General features: G+C 33.6%; 2 protein-coding genes across 2 annotated transcripts; both read left to right on the forward strand.

The window, feature by feature from the left end:
• The first annotated feature begins 4,451 nt into the window (after positions 1-4,451).
• On the forward strand, positions 4,452-7,096 carry LOC130656277 (sodium/hydrogen exchanger 6-like). Its single transcript, XM_057459107.1, has one exon. It carries the CDS (start codon positions 5,062-5,064, stop codon positions 6,799-6,801), a length of 1,740 nt encoding a protein of 579 aa, XP_057315090.1. The 5' UTR covers positions 4,452-5,061; the 3' UTR covers positions 6,802-7,096.
• A 1,007-nt stretch (positions 7,097-8,103) lies between these two features.
• On the forward strand, positions 8,104-17,185 carry LOC130656278 (ras-related protein ORAB-1). The gene is made up of 7 exons (XM_057459108.1): positions 8,104-8,265; positions 14,722-14,794; positions 14,883-14,930; positions 15,502-15,549; positions 15,696-15,791; positions 16,301-16,432; positions 16,561-17,185. The coding sequence occupies exons 1-7, from the start codon at positions 8,252-8,254 to the stop codon at positions 16,759-16,761; spliced, it is 612 nt and encodes a 203-aa protein (XP_057315091.1). The 5' UTR covers positions 8,104-8,251; the 3' UTR covers positions 16,762-17,185.
• Positions 17,186-19,792: the final 2,607 nt, after the last annotated feature.

Raw genomic sequence — 19,792 nt, forward strand, 5'->3', positions numbered from 1 at the left:
TTACATGGATCGGATAAAAAATTGCCAAAAATTGCCCGAAAATCCGGTTTTCGGGTAAAATCCGACAAAATCGGGAAATCGGACTAGTCACGTGTTCAAACTATTCAAAATGATTCTTCTTGAGGAAATAAAGTTGTGTTGCAAGTTTCAAGTTCTAAGGATAATCCTAACAGGAGTTATTATATTTTCCCCATTATAAGGATTTCATAGAGATTTTTAGGGGTAGTTTCGAGTAATGGTCAATATCAAAGCTTCTGAAAGGTATGGGACCTAAAAAATTAGCATGCAGGTGTCTAATAGATAAATGCTGAAACTCAGTAAGTATCATAGCCATAACAAAGCAATCAGGAGTTATTAAAAAAAAACCGTCAGGGGGAGCGGAATCCGCCCCCCCCCCCCCCCTCGGACAGGGTTAAAAAACGTTTCTTATATTTTTCCCATCGAGTTGAGATTGTAGTAAAATCATCCGTATCAAATTTTGGAAAAGTTGGAAGGTTTAAAGTTGAAATAGCCATAGTTCGTGTCGGGTTGTCAAATAGCATTTCCTAAATCTTTGAATCCGGGGTCTCTGCATCCTCAGCGGCCAATATCAAATATCGCCGCTATTAAATTCTTCTCGCCCTGGTAACGAGGTTGTCAAAACAAAATAAAAGTAAGGTACCCCCGTATGTTAATGTGGGTACACTAACAAACAAGTTCTTCATTTTATCAGCGTTCACTTGAAGTACACCGACTAGAGCTCATTTTAAAAAATGAATAAATATGGCCGGGGGTTAAGATAGGCGCGGGGGCGAGGGTAAAAAATTAAAGAAAAACAGTCTAATAAAAATAAAATGTATTCATAGTAAAAACGAGTGGGCTACCAACCTTACCAAATTTTGGATAATTTGGATAATTGGGATAATTTTTTTCATATCAACAGGCCAGCGAGGCTAAGTGTAGAGGCGTGACGTCACATCAACACCAAAACTATTTTAACCGGGAATTAATGATTTTCTGCTAATTTTTTAAAACCTGCTTAAATCAAAGTATTCAGTATTACATTATCCTAACAGCGCTGCCACTGTAAAGTCAAATTTGAGTACTTTTGATGATAATTTTTAAGCTTTTTTGAGAAGACGACGATATTTTCATTAAAAAAATTGAGGACATTTTTATATTTTGCCAAATAAATTAAGAATATTTTAGAACATTTTAAAGGTAGCGTCACAAGTGAAGAACAAATTGTTTTTGATTCCATGTAGCATTTCTCTGGAAATAAAAACATGTGACAAACAATATAGTTGTGTAAAACGAAAATTGAGAAGATTCGAGGAAAAAGCTTTTAAAAATTATACTTTGGGGAGAGATTTGAGAAGACTTTTCAAAGTTGAGGAGAATGGAGAAGTTTTAAGAAGGCGAGACAACGCTGTATTACAGATAAACTTTTACTTTATAACCCTAGTCGGTCCGGTTTTTTGACCGGTGCAGGGCGGATCCCCCCCCTCTCAATAACTTTCAATAGACTAGCCCAAATTGACTTAAATTTGGTATACTTACAGTACGTCATGAAAGAAGCAAATTGGCAACAATAAATTTGTGCTTATGCCAGCACTTTTCTTCGAAATACTTGATTAAAATTTAACTACTTAAATTCTAAAGCGAATTCCGTATGAAGTTAAATAAAAGATACTTAACATATTATCCGGTTTTTACATAGTTGGTATATAAAAGGCCAGACATCGGATTAATCACGTGTCCAAAATTTACAGAAAGATTCCCTCAATGAGATAAAGATGTGTTGTAAGCTTCAACTTCTTATTATATTTTCTCGATTATAAGAATTTCATAGAGATATTTAGGAGTAGTTTGGAGTAATAGCCAATATTCACAGCTCTGAGGGGTATGGGACCTTATAATTTGGCATGTAGGTGTAGATAAATATTAAAACTCAGGAAGTATGATAATCATGCAGTCGAGCAACAAAATTTTTTTTAAATAAAACAGAAGTGAGGGGAGGAGGGACAAATCCGGACCAAATAGGGATAAGGCGGCTACTTTATTCTAAGTGAAGAATGCTACGATCGAAATCAGTCTTCGTCAGTGCATATTTCAAATGAAATCTAGTTCGACCCTCCCTTATCAAGCATAGAGGTCAATCCCTCGTTGCTTTTCGATGTATGGAAAGCTGTCGAGTATAAGTTTGAGGCTTTCTCTAAGGTATAAGCGTGAAGCTGTTGAAAAGGCGCTCTGGCGACTTGTTCATGAGAAGTATAAAATACGGTTGGGTGATGCTGGCATTAACCTCGAGGGTGTGGACAGATCTGTCCATAGCCAACTAGACACGGTTTTACTGACAGAGCCTGGTCTATGTAGCTTCCTTCTAAGATGTGGTAGAGAAGAAGAAGACCCTTTTACGGATTAGGTGCGAAATAGTCAAGAAAAGAGACGAAGCTATTACAATCCTCCAACAGCGACATGTTCCAAGTTGAGACAACATTGACAACATTTTGATCGCGATCAATAAACATAACGGGATAAATATGTGTATTATGATAAGATGTCAAGAAAGTGGTTAGTGAGAGAAAGTATCCAGACATGCGTATTCTAGGTGAGTGCGATGACCCAAACGTCGTTCATAGTTGAGGTAGATTAAAGCCAATGTGCTTCGACCTGAACATTATCACCGCAATCACCTTCGTTTAAATAGTGAGTAACGCAAAGAGTTTGAGAGCATATATGGTATGTCGAAAGCTGCGCGTTTTGTGAGTTTTTGTGATACACAAAGTCATCGTCAATGTGAACAAATAATTGACGATAAATGGCCATTCAATGACTTTATTATATCGTAGTCAGCAAGTACTTTGATGGCTTTTCATCCAGTCCATAAGTGCTTAGGTTGGTAGAAGATATTACTCAGCTGCTTTGCTTCCTGTTTAGATACCGTATTCGACACTGTTTTCGTTGCAGTACTCATTTATTACTACGAAAAAGATGTGTTTATACATATTTTTTAAAAAACCCACAAAATTTTGAATTGTCAATAGTTTTTTCATTTGTCAATTGTTTTTCCAACAATAAAAAAGGACAATGAGGACTATAAAAATCGTTAGTCGCACGTACTTAGGTTTTAGCTTCTGGTTTTCATAGCACTCGCGAGGGCAAAAACTGACCTCTGTTCTACGCTTTCATTATTAGGCATATTAAGTCACACCTTTCGGAGTTTTAAAAAGTAACAGAAGAAAAGCTTGTAGTTGCAATGAAGATTGTTTTTCTTTGAAAGTGAGACAGGAAATAAGAATTCAATGTCCTTTCATTACGCCAAAGCAGCCTCCTTACACTTTAGCTAATGATTTTTTGTATGTGTATTTAAACGTTAGAACATTCTGCAAGAAAAAAAATCAACGATTATGATTTTTTTTAATCCCTCCGAAATCTAGATTATTCTTTATCTGCAAATTTGAAATTTTAAAAACCTTCAAAACCTTTTATTCTAATAAGTCTAGATATTAAAGTATTTCGACATTTCACCACGGTCCAATCTTTTTCTTTGAAATAAGTTTTTAAAGTCAACCTTGTTGAGACTCTCTTATGAATGATAATAAATTATTTTTGACAGTTCTGTCGATTGTTGCAATAACCTGTCCTCATCCCACTTACCTAACGGGTCTGTTTTTCTTGTAGCAGTTTATTCACAGCAACCTCGTTCCCAGGGGTTCTTGCCTTTCTGAAATCGAGACCGGCGGCCGTCAAGTAACAAACCGTGGGGACGAGGATGTATTTACAGATCTTTTTGCAAAACGTTAATATTCTTTCGCAAGAAATAAAATTACTCTACCTTGTATTAGTTCTGTTTATCTGTGTATTAACGCATAAGTTTGCTTCGACAGTTTTCAGTGTTGATACGTTAAAAAAGATTAGAATTAATTTGCAGCAGTAAGTTTCCTGCAGAATTTTATAGTTGTTAAAAGAATCATTCTTAACCCTTAAACGAAACAAGCAATAGCACATTATGGGTGGAAAAGACTATTATTTTATGTCGCCATCGGTTTAGAATGTCATCGCCTTTGTTCCACATTTTAAAAACGGAGCGTTATGTCTTAATTATACAACTTGCATTATTCAATAAAATAATATTTTTAATTTATTGACAGAAAGCAATTCCCGTATATACCGGTTAAACCCTGGAGTTACTCCAAGGTTACACAAAGAAGAGAAAAAAAAACGAAAAGAAATAGTGATTTTGCATTCCCTTAATCAGAGAACTTTCGCGAATTTTGTAATCCTTTTAAAATTTCACAAAATTTTTATTTGGCACAGACTGTTAAAAAAAGTCCGGATTTAATTGCATTTAAAATTACTTGCTAAATTTCTTTTAAAACCCGAAATGATATTTGTACATTACTTAAAAAAAATTTAGAAATGTTCACAATTGTCTATCACTATAGGTCACTTTTTCTATAAGAAAACCCAAAAAAAAAAAAATTTGCTGCATTGCTTATTCAGAATGTTTCGTATCAAACGTAAGCTTTTTTTCTAATAAACTAATTTTCTAACCAAATCATAAAACGTGAAATTTTTTTAATTTGTGTAATCGCGAAAGTTTAGTCATAGTTGATAGACATAATATTAACCATGGTTTATGAGAAAATATCGCAAATTTATGAACTAAATTTATGAAAAGTTTTTCCGATTAAATTCTATTATTCTGTATTTATCTCATGTCCCAACATTAATTCTAAGAAAGCAAAAAATAAGTTTCGTCATTATCTTTCTCAAAGTTAGCGATCCTAGCTTTTTAACTCATTGTCGTAGTTTGATAGTTGTACCCATCAATCTCGTCCCCATTGCTTTAAAAATCCTGGGCACAAGATTGTATCCTGTGATGATACACGAGACTCATGCTGAGGAAGTTATTGAGCAAAACATTTATTTATGCGGCAAACCTTAGTGTCGTTAACACTGTTGCGCAGATGATGAGTAAATGTTTGCAATTAAATTACATGCTCTATTGGTCAAATTAATTGTTACCTCTTTCTTATACGTACCTTACAAAAAGAAAATCAAAAGGTGATTCTTAAAATGGCGATGTTTCATATGCTAAACGCTGGTTTTTATATGCTTTCCATCCTTTCGTTATGTTATTCATTCGACTTAATCGACGACATGTCGGTATCTTTAGAAGGACAAAAAGAAGAAGAAATCTCGTCAAGCCATAAAACAGACAGTTTGAGTATGCTAATCTTGATTTCTCTTCTCATCGCAACAGTTCTAGTCATATGGTTGTTTAAACTTCGAAAGTTCAGTGTTTTTCATGAAACTGGAGTTGCCATGTTGTTTGGTATCATTGTTGGAGGAATCATTCACTTGTCGGAAGATCAAGATGGCGTAGAAAAAGCAGTCGCTATTGGAAATTGCGAAAATTTAACCACAGCGCCAAGAAATGTTTGGATGAAAATCAACGGGACGGATTATTCTTATCTTTTAGGCGGTATTGTACAACACACAACGAACAATAGGAACGAAGGAAACGAGCTCGAAGATAAATCTTCATTTAATCCAGAAATATTTTTCTATGTACTCCTCCCACCTATCATATTCTTCGGAGGTTACAGTCTAAAAAGAAGATACTTTTTTCGAAATCTTGGAGCAATCTGCATGTATGCTTTTATAGGAACAAGTATCTCATGTTTAATCGTAGGGACATCTACTTACTATTTCAATCGACTAACGGGCGTCACAGCAACGTTTGATTTTACAGAATGTTTGTTATTTGGCGCAATGATATCGGCCACAGACCCAGTTACAGTACTAGCAATTTTCCACGACCTTCATGTTGATGTAGATTTATATGCATTAATATTTGGAGAGAGTGTGTTAAATGACGCAGTTGCAATTGTCTTGTATCGTGCGATAGAGGCATACTTAGCGTATAATCCGTATGAAGCACGCCAGTTTAACGTTTATTCTTTCTTATCAGCGATGGGAGATTTTGTGTCAATATTTGTTGGCTCGTTGTTCATTGGCGTTTCAATGGCTTGTATAACAGCACTGTTAACAAAGCTAACCAAAATTGGAATGTTTCCTATTTTAGAAACAGCCCTGTTCTTCTTGATGTCTTACTCAACATTTTTAGCGGCTGAAGTTGCAAGTTGGTCTGGAATAGTAGCTGTATTATTTTGTGGCATCGCTCAAAAACATTATACGTATAAAAACTTAACACCTGAATCCGCAATACGGACTACTCAAACCTTTGAATTGTTAAACTTTTTAGCTGAAAACTTTATCTTCTCCTATATAGGGCTTTCATTTTGTTTATTTAATTATCACCAATGGAATTTTGGTTTCATCGCTGTTGCATTTGTCGCAACACAAGTAGGAAGAATGATGAATGTATATCCATTATCAGCGCTACTTAATTTGGGACGTATTAGGAAGATACCATATAAACACCAAAACATGATGTCATTTGCAGGTCTTAGAGGCGCCATTGCGTTTTCTTTAGCTATTCGGAATACAGTATCAGTTCCTCGACAGATGATGCTGACAGCTACACTTATGATAGTTCTTATTTCAGTTGTACTTCAAGGAGGCCTTACGCTACCTTTTGCAAAGCTAATTAGCTTAGAAACTGGCGTTGATGAAGTTGAAGAAGAGTTCAAAGCAAAAAGACTGAGTCTTATAGATCTAAACGATCCAGGAAATTCACCTGAAGATATGGAAGAAAAAAGAAAATATGAAAAATCTTGGCTGGTCCGCACATTTAGTTCATTTGACAACAAATACTTAAAACCCGTCCTCACTGATGAATACATTGATTGATGAACGTGCACTTTAAAAAAATTTAACTATGTATAGAAAAATATAGCTATTAGCAATGTTAAAATGATTTTATACAATTATCGATAAAAAAATAGTTACAAGCCATTCTCTTTAATTAAATAAAAGTTTTATTTCATAGTATTGGTCATTTATATCTATATAACCATAATCGCGTTGTTTGAAATTCTTTTCACTCAGCCTTTTCAGTTGTCAGCTTTTTTACAATGAAGCTAAGGGGATCAGTTGGTCTGTCGATTGCAATGCTGGCAGTCAGCGACTATTAAATATAATATGCATATAAATATATTAGCGTATTGACAGTTCTACCGCAAAAGAGCCTAGTAATATTAAATGGAAGCTACAAAACAACACAAAATACAGCCTACTCATGTTTTTATAAGCCACCCCATTTTTTAAGTAAGGCTTTTTTCACTTAATGATGCTGGAGCATAATATGTGCTGATAAAACGCTTAGGAACTTAAGAACTGAAAAATGTGCATAAACGTTAAGAAAAATATTGTATTGGTATTTTTTGCAAACTAAAATAAGTCAATAGCTAATTTCCACAGTCGTAGTTAAATATCGCTTAGCTAGCCATATATATTATTCACAATGAAATATAGTTTGCAGATTATTATACCGTTGTTAATTATACCATTCAAGACTTTAGTACCAACTCCTAATTAGATGATTTCTACCTAACACTACACTGAGTGTTCATGAAATCAACCCTCTTCTGTCAAATCTCCCATAAAATTTTGTTGAGAAATAAATCTTGCAAGAGAAAGATTTACCTGCATAAGGTATACAATGTTTTCTTTTTCAATATATTCCCATGCTTCCTTATAGGGGTCTTCTGTGTTTAAATCAGCAAATGATAGGTTTTTTCTTTCACCGGAGTCTGGTTGTTGAGCCATGTTTGTTTACATTTTGAGCAGCTCACCGTAAATTTAAACTGCATCTATTGAACTGAGTAGGTAGAACGCGGACCGTATATGCGAAAAAAATAACGATATCTGTAACCAATGTACATTACTTTTTTAAAAAAATTGTTATTTGAGGAATCATTATAGTTATACTAAGTTTAGATATCAATATTATGAGCAACAAAGTTTCTTCGATAAAGAGGTTATAGCAGTTTTTTTTTACAAAATTATTTCGGGCCACGTCAGCTGACTTTATTACGTCATATGGGCCATTTTTACTAATTTCTTTCGTAAACTTCTGTTACAGCTCTTTACATTGCATAATTCAATTCAAATTGATAAAAGAGACTGAGTCTCGAGTTGTTTTTAAAAGCCGAATTTGCAATATTTCTTTCGATTGCCCTGCCAGCCAAGACGAGCGTACCACGACGAACATAAAGAAATAAGGCGTTTACTCGCCTGTATAACTGCAATTGCTGGCCAATTTGATATATAGATTGAGTTTAACACTGTCAAGTCAAAAATGAATCCAGAATAGTAAGTTAATGATCCTAAGTAATTAACCTTCTTTCAAGTTTTTCTGTAATAAAACCATGGCTACTTTAGGTGAGATTTGTTCTCATCATGATAAAAGAGATTATAAGATGTTTCTAACTAATGGTGTCACAACTTCAAATCACCAACGACTGGAAAAAACAATACTTGATTCCTTAGGCATCATAAAAATGGTCCAATAGATGCAAATTAACGTTACATAGGGGTCCTACTTTGTGCATTTAGAAACAATTTCAAAGTCACCAGTTACCATATATGGTGGGTCTGGGTTTTGGTTTGTCTTGCTTTGAAAGACAATTGTGGGGAATATTAATCATTACTGATTATTAGTTACAATTATAAAAGTTTCATAAAGAGGTTTTAATGTTCACATTTTGACTGGATTCTCTTACTGTGAGGGGGGAGATACGAAAAGTCGACAATATAATTCATACAAATAGTATGAGCATTATAAACAATGCACCATAATAAAACTTGTCTATCGTGATGCAGTGTTGTTCATGACAGTCTAGGAAAACTGGTTAAGCAAACACTGCTGATTTGATGTACTTCTCCTTATCAGCAAAATAATAAAGTCTAATTTGGGTAAAGACCACCTAATACATAATCATACATAATCATTGATTAAACCAACATAAAGTCGAAACCGACACTTTGTTACAGTTGTACAAGGAGATATGGATGAGGAGCCATTTGTTTCAAAATGGTAAGTTCTGTCAGTGTCGATGTTAGTAAGCAACCATTTTATAATGCATTCAAATTTGGCTAAAGAATCCTACTTTGGAGAATAAGGTAATTCTCTTTCTGTCATCTTCAAATCTTTAAAATGAAACCACTTTAAAAGAACAAAAGAATATATACTGAGATGAAAATGTTAAGAAGCTACTTGTATGCAAATCAAATTGCCATCCTGAATAAGAGCTCCCGCACAAAACAGCAAACATCAAAGTAATTTTGACATCATTGCATTGCTTGTCTGTGAAATGATCAGATTTTTAATAGGGGCCTTTTTTTATATAAAGCAACAAAGTCTGTAGACCTTGGATTTGTTGCTCTATCTAAAATTGATGATAGCTTTTTGAGACTTTTATACTTACCTTTTATATATACTTAGCTTTTTTTTAAGCAACTTGCTTAAACGAAAAGCTAAGTATAGTGGCTGTAAAACCCCTATCGTTTGGCCCATACTACTAAAAGTTGTGGACCTAAAACAAGATAATAAAAATTAACTCAAAAACATAAATAATAAAACGACTCATTGAAGGAGTTAGAAGATTGTTTTATGATACCAAAATAATCAAGCACTGTAACACATTTTTCTAAATTGTGTAATTATAGACCCTGCATCATTTACAAAAGTTACTTAAACAATTCTGTCTCGGTTATAATCCAAAAATTGACCTGGATTGTCAAAATTAATTGATTCTAAATGGTTGTCAGCTACATTTTACTCCTAATTTAAAGAATTATCTGTGCATGCTTAGCAGTTCCTCAAAATGCCATACCTCTTACATAAATAGACCAAGACAGTAATGGGGCGAGACCATTTCAAACATTTTTTTTTTGAATAAAGGCATCTTTTGGTCCTGTAATTAAAATATAGTTGCGTGTGGGTAGTTTAGATTTTGAACATATGTTAGTGAAAAATGCTACTAGCTGCATGGAATAATTTGAATTTTTTTTTTATTATTTTTTTTTCGATTTTTCATATTTTGCCACATATGGGAAGGAATCCCATTAACATGTTATTATTGAAAAAAAGTAATTTCAAGGACAAATCATAATGCTACATGCATGTGCTGTTAATATTATTGGAATTTCATCTAAAGCCTATAACATTGATGGTAAAACTTGTAAAGCAAATTAACAAGGAGAATCTGTGAAAGGAAGCATATTTATAGTAATAATGTTTTACCTTAAAAACATTTTCTTGTCTCTACTTTTTTATACTAATACTTTTAATGCTCAATCAAACTTATTTTAAAATCACTTCTTTGTTAAAATTAAATTTGAATATTGAAATATGTAAATCCTTTTAATCTTACTTCTGGTAGAAAATGTGTATTCAAAGAGCGGTTTGTGTCTGTTGTATACTTAATCGAAACAAATTAGTTTATGCAAGTGGTAAATACCAAAAATATAGTCGTTTTACAGCAGCTATAATATTTAGAATTGGTATAAAAAGATAAAAAAAAAATGATTTTTACAATATTTACGCCGTGAATCAGGCGTTTTAAATCTATGCTCCATACAATTTTTAAAACAAATCAATTATGGCAAAATTTTTACCTAACTCTAATTTCGCAAAAGTTAGACTCTGCAAGTAAAATATTTTGCAGAATTGTGAAGCGGTACGAGTACGCTTTCGAGGCAACATCGAACTCGTGGGGTTGTTTTAACTCATGAACCCCAAACTCGAGACAGTGCAACAAAAATTGCTGCATACAAATTACCAGCTTTTAACTTCCTCAAATTCCAATTTAAGAAATTCTTCTTTCAATAAACTTATAATGATAAAATTCATAAAAAACACAAGAATTAATTTAGTTGAAATTTGTTAACAATATTCAATTTATTTGAGCACAGCACAAGTACAGACAAACCTATTGAGCAAGATTTAAAAAAAATGTTAAAATTTATAAATAAACAGTTGTAATTTTATGATTTTGGACGAAACATATGGAAATAATAACGTTTGGAAGGCATTGTTTTTCCTACAGAAGCATTTCCTTTCCTTTATGGCTCTGAGTTTAAATTGTGTTGGTGCATTGCGTGAAAAAAAAATTGTAAACTGTTCTTTTGCTCACATTATATAATTCCTGCCTTTGTGGATGTGTGCTTTTGTGTTTCCACATGTCTCCTAAGCAACAGCTTCTGGAAAAGTATTTAGGAAAGAGAAAGAATCTCTATTTTGCCTTTGTAGATTTAGAGAAAGGTTTTTGCTAGAGTGCCATGTAACGTTATTTGGTGAGCTATGAGAAAATTGGGTGTGGATAAGTGGCTAGTTATGATGGGTCCATGTACAGCAATGCTAAAAGTCGTGTCAGGATTAAAAATTCACTTAGTGATGAATTTAGTATAAATGTTAGTATACATTAGGGTTCTGTACTTATCTGTTGTTTGTTATAGTCTTAAAAGCGCTGTTCATGGAGTTCGGAACAGGTTATCCATTGGGAATTATTGTATGGGGATGATTTGGTTCTTATGGCGGAGTCGATAAAATAATTAGTATTAGAAGTGCCAGAAAGGACTGGAAGAGAGAGTGTTAGAGAATACAACAACATCTAAAGTCATGATTAGTAGTTTTGAAGTCAAGTATGACCTTGTAGTTGAAAATTGGCCCTGTGGAGTTTGCAGAAAAGGGGTTGGTAGTAACTCATTTTTTTGTCAGACTTTTAAGCATTTGGCACATATAAGAAGTGCAGTGGTATTGGAGGAAGGTTAAGAGCTGACATTCAGTTTTTATGCAGGTGTTGCAAAGGTGAGATTAAAAACAGTAAAGTATTTTCAGCTTTAATCATGTCCAACAGTGGCTCGTTAGAGAACTTACGTTACTTAGATGATATGTTGGGTAGTGAAGGGAGTGTTAGAAGAAGTGCTGCTTGTAGGATAGGTTCTACTTGAAAAAAGTGCAGAGAGTTACTTCCTTTGTCAATCGGGGTAAAAAGGTAGTTGTATGAGGCCTGTGTAAGAAGTGTTATGCTGTACGGTAGTGAGACATAGCAGTAAAGCATGAAGATCTTGACAGTTTAGAAAGGAATGATATGAGAATGGTTAGGTGGATGTCTAATGCCAGTCTGAGAGACAGAAAGAGTTCAGATAAGCTAAGAAGCAGGCTATGTATTTGTAGCATTAAAGATGTTATCAAGATCAGAAGATTGAGTTGGTTGGGACCCTTAGAAATAATGGAGGACAATTGGGTAAGAAAGTGTAGAGACTTTTTGTTTCTGGGGTAAACCCCAGAAGTAAACCGAGAAAGACTTGGCAGAAGGTAATAAGGACAGACTTGATGCAGAGGAACTTGAGTTTAGGTCTTTACCCCAAGAACTAGAATTGAATGCTTTGTCTTTTTAATAAAGAAGCATGTAAAAAACTTGGTTGAGAGCATAACAAATCTGGTTGTGTATATACATAAAAGAAGGAAAGAAAAAAGATTCTTTAGAAGAGTGCTTAAAAAAATGTCCTTATAACTCGTTGCAAATTTTGAACTTTATTTTTCAAGAGAAAATTAATTGTTGCTTTTATTTAAAAAGGCTGATTAAAGGATGTTAAAGATTTCATAAAAGTTGCAAAAAACTACTATAACTTAAAATGTTGTCCAAAATACACAGAAAAGAATATTCTAGAATCTGTGTATTGCTAAGTAACACCATTTTTAGATTATTGAATTACTTGAATTATATAGTTATTGTTCTATAAACAAAAACAACACAGAAATCCAATGCACTTCTGTTTTTCTTTTTTTCTGTAATTCAAACAATTCTCTTCTGCATTTTAGCACTTCTCTTCATTATCTTGATACTTCATAACAAAATGGTGTCATTTTATATTTTGTCTCACTCACCATGGGCTAATCCAGAAATTCATTTTGGGATTCGATAGCGCAGCAGATGAAGATTTTTTTAGGGCAAAAAAATACACAGCTTTAGCATATGCACCGTCTTCTTTTTTAGTAAAGAACATAGTTTCTATCTAGTCTGTGGTTTGAAGAGTCTAAAAATATCCAGAAAAAAAGTAATAAAGCAACTCTCAACCATTTTAAGTTACGTCTCTCTAACTTGGACGCCCAAATTAGATGTAACCAAAATCGGTATACCGATGTCTAAATTGGCCTGGATCAGCCCTTGCTCACATTTTTGATAGTTTGATCATTAAGAAAGATTATTTCTTTGTTGAAGTTCATGCTATTTCAATTGTTTAAAGTGGACCTAAAATTGTATAAACTCTAGGATGGTAAAAGAAAAACATGTTTAGTTTAGAGGCCAGTATGGTACAAATTTCTGCGAATCACAAAATATGCATCTTACATGTAATATTTTTAATAACAGATTATTTATTTTTGTGACCTTTGATTCTTAAATTAAGGTCAAAGTGACAGTGTCAATGAGAATATTTTGTTTGGTAATTTACTAACATGTTTGATGTATTTTGGTGCTCATAAAACAAAAAAATCTGAAATATGTGACAAAATGAAACATTATTTGTGTTGTAAATTTATGAAAATTTAGACCTTGTGACCAACTTTGATCTATTCATCTACTTTTACTACTTTTATCTATTTTTGATGTTTTAGAGTTCTTGCAGTCATTTCTGTTAGTCATTATCTTTCATGTATCATTATATATGATATGCATGTTATGGTTGCGTTAATTAAAGGGGCTACGGAACAGCTGTTGGTTTTCAACTTTAGTGACTTACACGAAAGTCGAACTGATGGCGGCGGGAAAAAAAATGGCTATTTTTCCTGCATGTAATGTATATTTATAGACTCTAACATATAGATGATATATCTAGAATTTTTATCTTCTCCAGCCTTGGTTTTGTTTCATCCAGAATGAGTCTTGCTACAATATTTCTTTGTAATATACTTTTCGAAAAAAAATGTTGAACCAGTGAGCAAAGTGAGCTGGTCTGTTCATTGGGCAAATGCATTTGCCAGATTTTTAATATGTGCAATAAACGGAATGTGAGCATTTTAACCAGTTCGTAGCCCCTTTAAGCTTTAAATCTGGTTACCAGATATATATTTTTTGCAACATATTTTGATGTATGAGTAAGGCTGCAACTTGTCACTTGGGACTTACAATTATAATATATTTTTATTATAATTGTATTTCACCATAAGTTATAAATATATATAAGAAGGCCTATCATCTGTCACAAATGTATAAATGTATAGTACAAAGCATTGTGTTCACACCTCGTTTAAACTATACAAAGTTTCACTTTTATTCAACCTGTTCTGCTATCAAGTGAATTGGGTGGTGTCACCAGCACTCTGAATTCACGACGGCATTCAGCTTTTGCCGTAGTGAATGCCGTTGTGTTGCGTTGACCTCCAACATTTTTTGCTAATTTAGAAGACTGTGGTGTACATATAATGTAGTAAAATCATCTAACTGTGAAAGGGTTTGTGTTTTTTTTGTTTTGTTTTTTAAATTCTTGTATCCACTGTAGTATTTTTTGTACTGCTCAGGCTTTGCTTATTCTCTGCTCCCCAGCATTATGCTTGTTCCCTACAGGCAAGGTTATTATATATCAGTAATTATGTCAATGTTTTTAACAGTGAGCTCATCTAGTCACAATTTAATTGATTCAAATAGAAAATATGTATAGCATCCACGCATCCACCAGTTGATTGTGTTTGGTAGACCTGCTTGTCAATCTGGTCTAAGAGTGTACATAACAAGTGTTTAGTGTAATTACTTTCTTTTTTAGTGATTACCTGTTCAAACTTTTGCTGATTGGAGATTCAGGTGTTGGAAAATCATGTCTACTATTACGATTTGCAGTATGTTCATACATATCTCCATATGTGTTTTGGATAGTTTTATGGTACTAAAGCGTGACATGCATCATATTTGTTTTTGTATTTTTAGGATGATACATACACGGAAAGTTATATCAGTACCATTGGAGTAGACTTTGTAAGTAATCGTTTTCGTTCCTCGATTTTTGTTTTGTTTTGTTTTGCAGCGAGTTAAGGTGAATATTGATTAAGTTCTTGTGTTGCTAGCTATGAAACTCATGTGACTGTTCATGTCATGTTACCATGTATATGTAACAATTCATATCATGTAACCATTCAAATCACAAGATTACTTGTATTATGTGACGGTTCATTTCATGTGACTATTCATGTCATGTGAATGTGATCATTCATGTCATGTGACTGTTCATGTCATGTGACCATTTATATTATGTGAAAATTCACATCATGTGACCATTTATAATATCATGTGGCAATTCATATCACTTAGTTGCAGCAAGATTGTCATCTTACTTTTAATCAATAAATAAGTTTGTCATATGTTTAAATGAAGACTGTTATTATTTTCAAAGGCTATCACCTATTTTCGTGAGGTGTTTTTCTACACCTTGTGATGTGACTTCTTGCTATAACAACATAACTTGTTTTTGTCAAATCTTTGGGGTCAAATATAGCTTTTCTTTAATTCGCTAATCCGTTTTTAATTTACACATGTTTTTTTTCCCTAGAAAATCCGAACGATCGAACTTGATGGTAAAACTATAAAACTACAAATTGTAAGTTTTTTTTAAGTAATTGATTTTTATGTAATTTTAATGATGGGTTAACAATGCACCACCATTAATGTAAAACACCTATAGATAACGCCAGCTGTTATCTAGTGTTACTGACCTATTAAAATTTTAAATGACAACTGTTTTAGTGGGATACAGCTGGTCAAGAGAGGTTTCGAACTATTACTTCAAGTTATTATCGTGGAGCACATGGTATTATCATCGTTTATGACGTCACTGATCAGGTGTGTTTTTATTTTTTAAATAATTTATTTTTCCTTTTTAGAGAAAGTTGACCTAGCCGAGAAATTTCTAATGTTATTTTTCTTAATGGTTTTAAATTTTTACAACTCTTCACAACAGCATCTATAATATTACCCGTGTTTTGTCTCGTTGTCAACCAAAATCATTTCATGTTAAACTGCACACGAAATCTTCAAACTTTAAATAACAACTGCGATATATTTTTATCAACTGGCAATTTCCGGTATTTTAAACGACTAGTTAAAGTATAGGCTATTCTGAGGCTTTAATGCGTAAAAGGATTCTGGTCCAACAGAATCTATATAAAGAAAATCTCGCTTTTAACATTGCTAAAAATATTTCGTCTTTGTGCTCTTGCCGGCGTTCGGAAAAGCTTCCCAACAATATCTTTACTGAAAGTTTAGTATGTTAAACATAAAAGTCAGAGTGAGTATTGATTTAGCACGTCACATTTGTCGTGAATTTATACCTTAATATCTTTTTTGTGTAGGAAACCTTTAATAACGTAAAACAATGGCTTCAAGAGATCGACAGGTACGCATGCGAAAGCGTCAATAAATTATTGGTTGGTAACAAATGCGATTTAACGACAAAGAAAGTGGTCGACTACACAACAGCTAAAGTGAGTGTTCTTACAACAATTTAATTTAAAGAGTGAGTGTTCACTATTGTGTACCAGCAGAAAAAGTTCTGAGAAAACACTGACTGTGTTACGTACGTTTGTAAATAACCCTCTTCTTTGTACACTAGGAATTTGCTGACTCCTTGGGCGTTCCGTTTTTGGAGACTAGCGCTAAGAATGCCACTAATGTTGAACAAGCGTTTATGACAATGGCGGCTGAAATTAAAAACCGCATGGGTCCGCCACAGACAGCAGCTGACAGTTCGAGTAAGAAAGTGCCACTGACCCAGGGTAGCCCGGTTAAACAAGGCGGAGGTGGCTGCTGTTAGGCTTTTTCACTCTTGTGTATTCATTTCTAAATACAACTGTTGTTTTATACTGAGAGCATCTAGAAGGTAAGGTGCAAGCAACGCAAAAAATTTTGTAGTCATGGCGACGAGGAGTGGTGCCAATACCACTTCATGTTAAGTTGTCTACAGAGTTTCGTATTTTGTTTATGTATTCCTGCAAAAATCTTCCGTCTGTTAATCCTACTTGTAATTCTTGAGAATTTTGTTTTATAAAATGTTACCTTGTTTTGTACCCAAGCTTTGTTGTTGTGTCTAAGCTTCTTTTGAACACGTCAGGGTGCCAGTCGATTGTATATATATAATAGTGCAAAAATTTTCATTAATGCTATATTATTTTCTTTTAAATTGTTGTAATGCTGCTATAGAATATAAACTTGGGAATATCGAACGATATAATAGTTTATTTACCTGGTTTTGTTTTTGACAAACATTCTTTTGCTTGAAAGCTTATAACAGCTGGGTTCAATTAACCATTACCCACACAAAATATTCTGTCTCTTTCTGATGGCTAGGCAGCTACTAGTTATTATCATAGTTACAAACTTTTTTGCGGTTTTACTAACTCTGGTGTGGCTTGTCAGCAAGAATTAACCTAGATAGCTATGTTAAAGTTGCAAACCAAGTTGCAGATCTTGAGTTATTGGTTCGTAAGCAAAAAGTTAAGAGACCTGGGACGAGCAAACGAGTGTCATTTCGGCAAAAATTTATGTTAAACATTCACCTTTATATTATCTATATATTGATAAAGTTTGAATGTACATCCCTTAACAGGTCTAAAATTACTGATGACACAAAATGTCAAAATTAATGTCATATTTTATGCAGCATAATTAAATCTGAAATTCTTTAAATGTGAATATCTTAAGAACGAGAAGAGCTTTTTAAAAAATTTAAAAAAACACTTTCGTGGTTCTAGAAAATCGGATTTTCATCTTATCACAGACTAGTTTTTATATGGGAATAAACCTTAGCGTATTTTTCAAAAACAGCGAAAACCGCAAAAATTTCTTCTGCAAACATTTTCTTCCCAAAGTAGTTAGCATAATTTCCTTAGTGTTATCTGGCAAAACTAGCTACAAAAACACACAGCACCAATTTTGTCAGATAAATCTTGGATCTTTACAGAGCAAAAATAAGTTTCGCGATTCGATAAAATAAACTAAATCGCAATTGATGATCTGATATTGACTCTTAGTGCAGAAATATTTTTCTTGTCACTTGATCCTCTTTAGCGCTAATTCCATCACTAGTACTTTGGTGAAAATTTTCTACCAAAAAATGCATTTTTTTAAATTTTCGAAAGCTGGTTTAAATGCTTACCCTGGTCTACCAACCTCACGCGATCAAGTTCAGGGATATCTATTTCACTATCTTCCTTGGGCTGTTTTAAAAATTCAACCTTGCGTAGCCAGGGACGGAGTGCATGATGAGGTTATTGATAGATTCATTTAGACTCGTTTGAATTTTATTTTATTTATCTTAGGATTTTATGACAACAACATACCTTCGAAAGAGTGTCATTGTCTTTCCCAATAATTTTGCATACTAAAATCGGCTTATTACTTCATTTTTTCTCTATATTCTCGTTCGAACAGACTTCGAGAGGCAGCCGTAGTCAATAAGAATTTCTTGTCGGGACCATTATTACTCGGGCCACAAGTTTAAAATAAAGTTGAAACAACATTCGCGCGAACGAGTCCCGCTATTGGGAATCCAACTTCTTGAATTAGTATACGTTTTTCTTATCACACGATGCTATTTAGTTATGCGACCTTATACGACGCCTACTATTAACTTATGACAACATCGTTTCAGAACACATAACTGGCATCATGAAGGTCAGAAGATATGTTGTATGCAACGATGCGTTTTAGTTCTTTTCAAGAATAGATATGCAGTGAAATATCCCTAAAACAGAAACTATTAATTATGACGTTATCCAAAATTTTATAATGGTTCTATGACTTCAAATAAGGATTCAGATATAATATCACATTATCATGACAAAACTGAAGTTTTTAGAGCAATATAATATTCCGGATTTTAATTTAATATTTTGGATTTTATTTAGAGAAAGCTCGGCTATATAAAGGGATTGATCGTAACTTTCAGTTCCCAATTGAGGTACTTAACGAACAGAAGTATTTACGAAATAAGCCAAATTTGTTCTACCTTTTGCTAAGGAACTTAGGGATAAGAATCATTTTTAGTATCGACCTCTTTTCTTCGGATAAGGTCTATTAGGGTCCTCACTTTGCAAGACAACTCCCTGTAACATCCAACGGCCAACACAGTGTGCCATCTCAACAGTTTCCCTAACAGGGATTGTGTCAAGCTGAGGCTATGATATCAAACACTCGCCCACATTAAATCGCAGCCAAGGGGACAAACATTTTGTAGACAGTGAGTTGTTAAATTAAGACTAAAAAAAGTTCTATGTCGCGCTGCGATATGACAGCCAAGTTGTACTAATTTATGATTTGCCAGGCGACATTTGCTCTGAAGTGTTTAGCGTTTCTGTAGCTGACATGAGCATGGTTCGATGTTGTTCAGGAATTACGTTTTTTTCTATATTTGGATCGACGCGAAGAAAAAGGAAGAACTTCTTCTTAGCGCTGCCTTCAACATAAAAAAGCAAAAAGGGGTGCTGGGGCGCAGAGTGCTAAAGTTCCTGTATTGTACAAGCTCAAGTCTTACCTAATTTTTTTTGGTCGATTATCGTGAAGAGCAAACTAATGTAGAGACTGGTGCGCCAATCAAAATTACAGTATCGACGTTCTTATAATTCTTGTTAATCTTTTTTTACTCACCTCAGGTTGGTTGCAGCTTACAGCGTGTTAAAAAAAAGTTTGTACAAATGGTTTAAAAAACAAGAAAAATAATCTAAATTCGCTGAAGATAAGATTTTCCCTTCGATTTACCTATCACATGTGTATTCAACTTCATCGAAAATTTATTTCCTACGAAAGGTACAATCTGGAACACTGTATAATTTATAAAGCATTCAATT

Source organism: Hydractinia symbiolongicarpus, chromosome 9, assembly GCF_029227915.1.
Source record: "Hydractinia symbiolongicarpus strain clone_291-10 chromosome 9, HSymV2.1, whole genome shotgun sequence".
In the NCBI taxonomy this organism is placed as follows: Eukaryota; Metazoa; Cnidaria; class Hydrozoa; order Anthoathecata; family Hydractiniidae; genus Hydractinia; species Hydractinia symbiolongicarpus.

What these genes read in the sequence shown, in the direction of transcription:
- LOC130656277 (XM_057459107.1), top strand. Translation starts at nt 5,062, where the DNA reads ATGGCGATGTTTCATATGCTAAACGCTGGTTTTTATATGCTTTCCATC.
- LOC130656278 (XM_057459108.1), top strand. An exon ending in AAACTATAAAACTACAAATT is followed by an intron (nt 15,550 to 15,695) that starts GTAAGTTTTTTT and finishes CAACTGTTTTAG; the next exon opens with TGGGATACAGCTGGTCAAGA. An exon ending in TTTATGACGTCACTGATCAG is followed by an intron (nt 15,792 to 16,300) that starts GTGTGTTTTTAT and finishes TTTTTTGTGTAG; the next exon opens with GAAACCTTTAATAACGTAAA.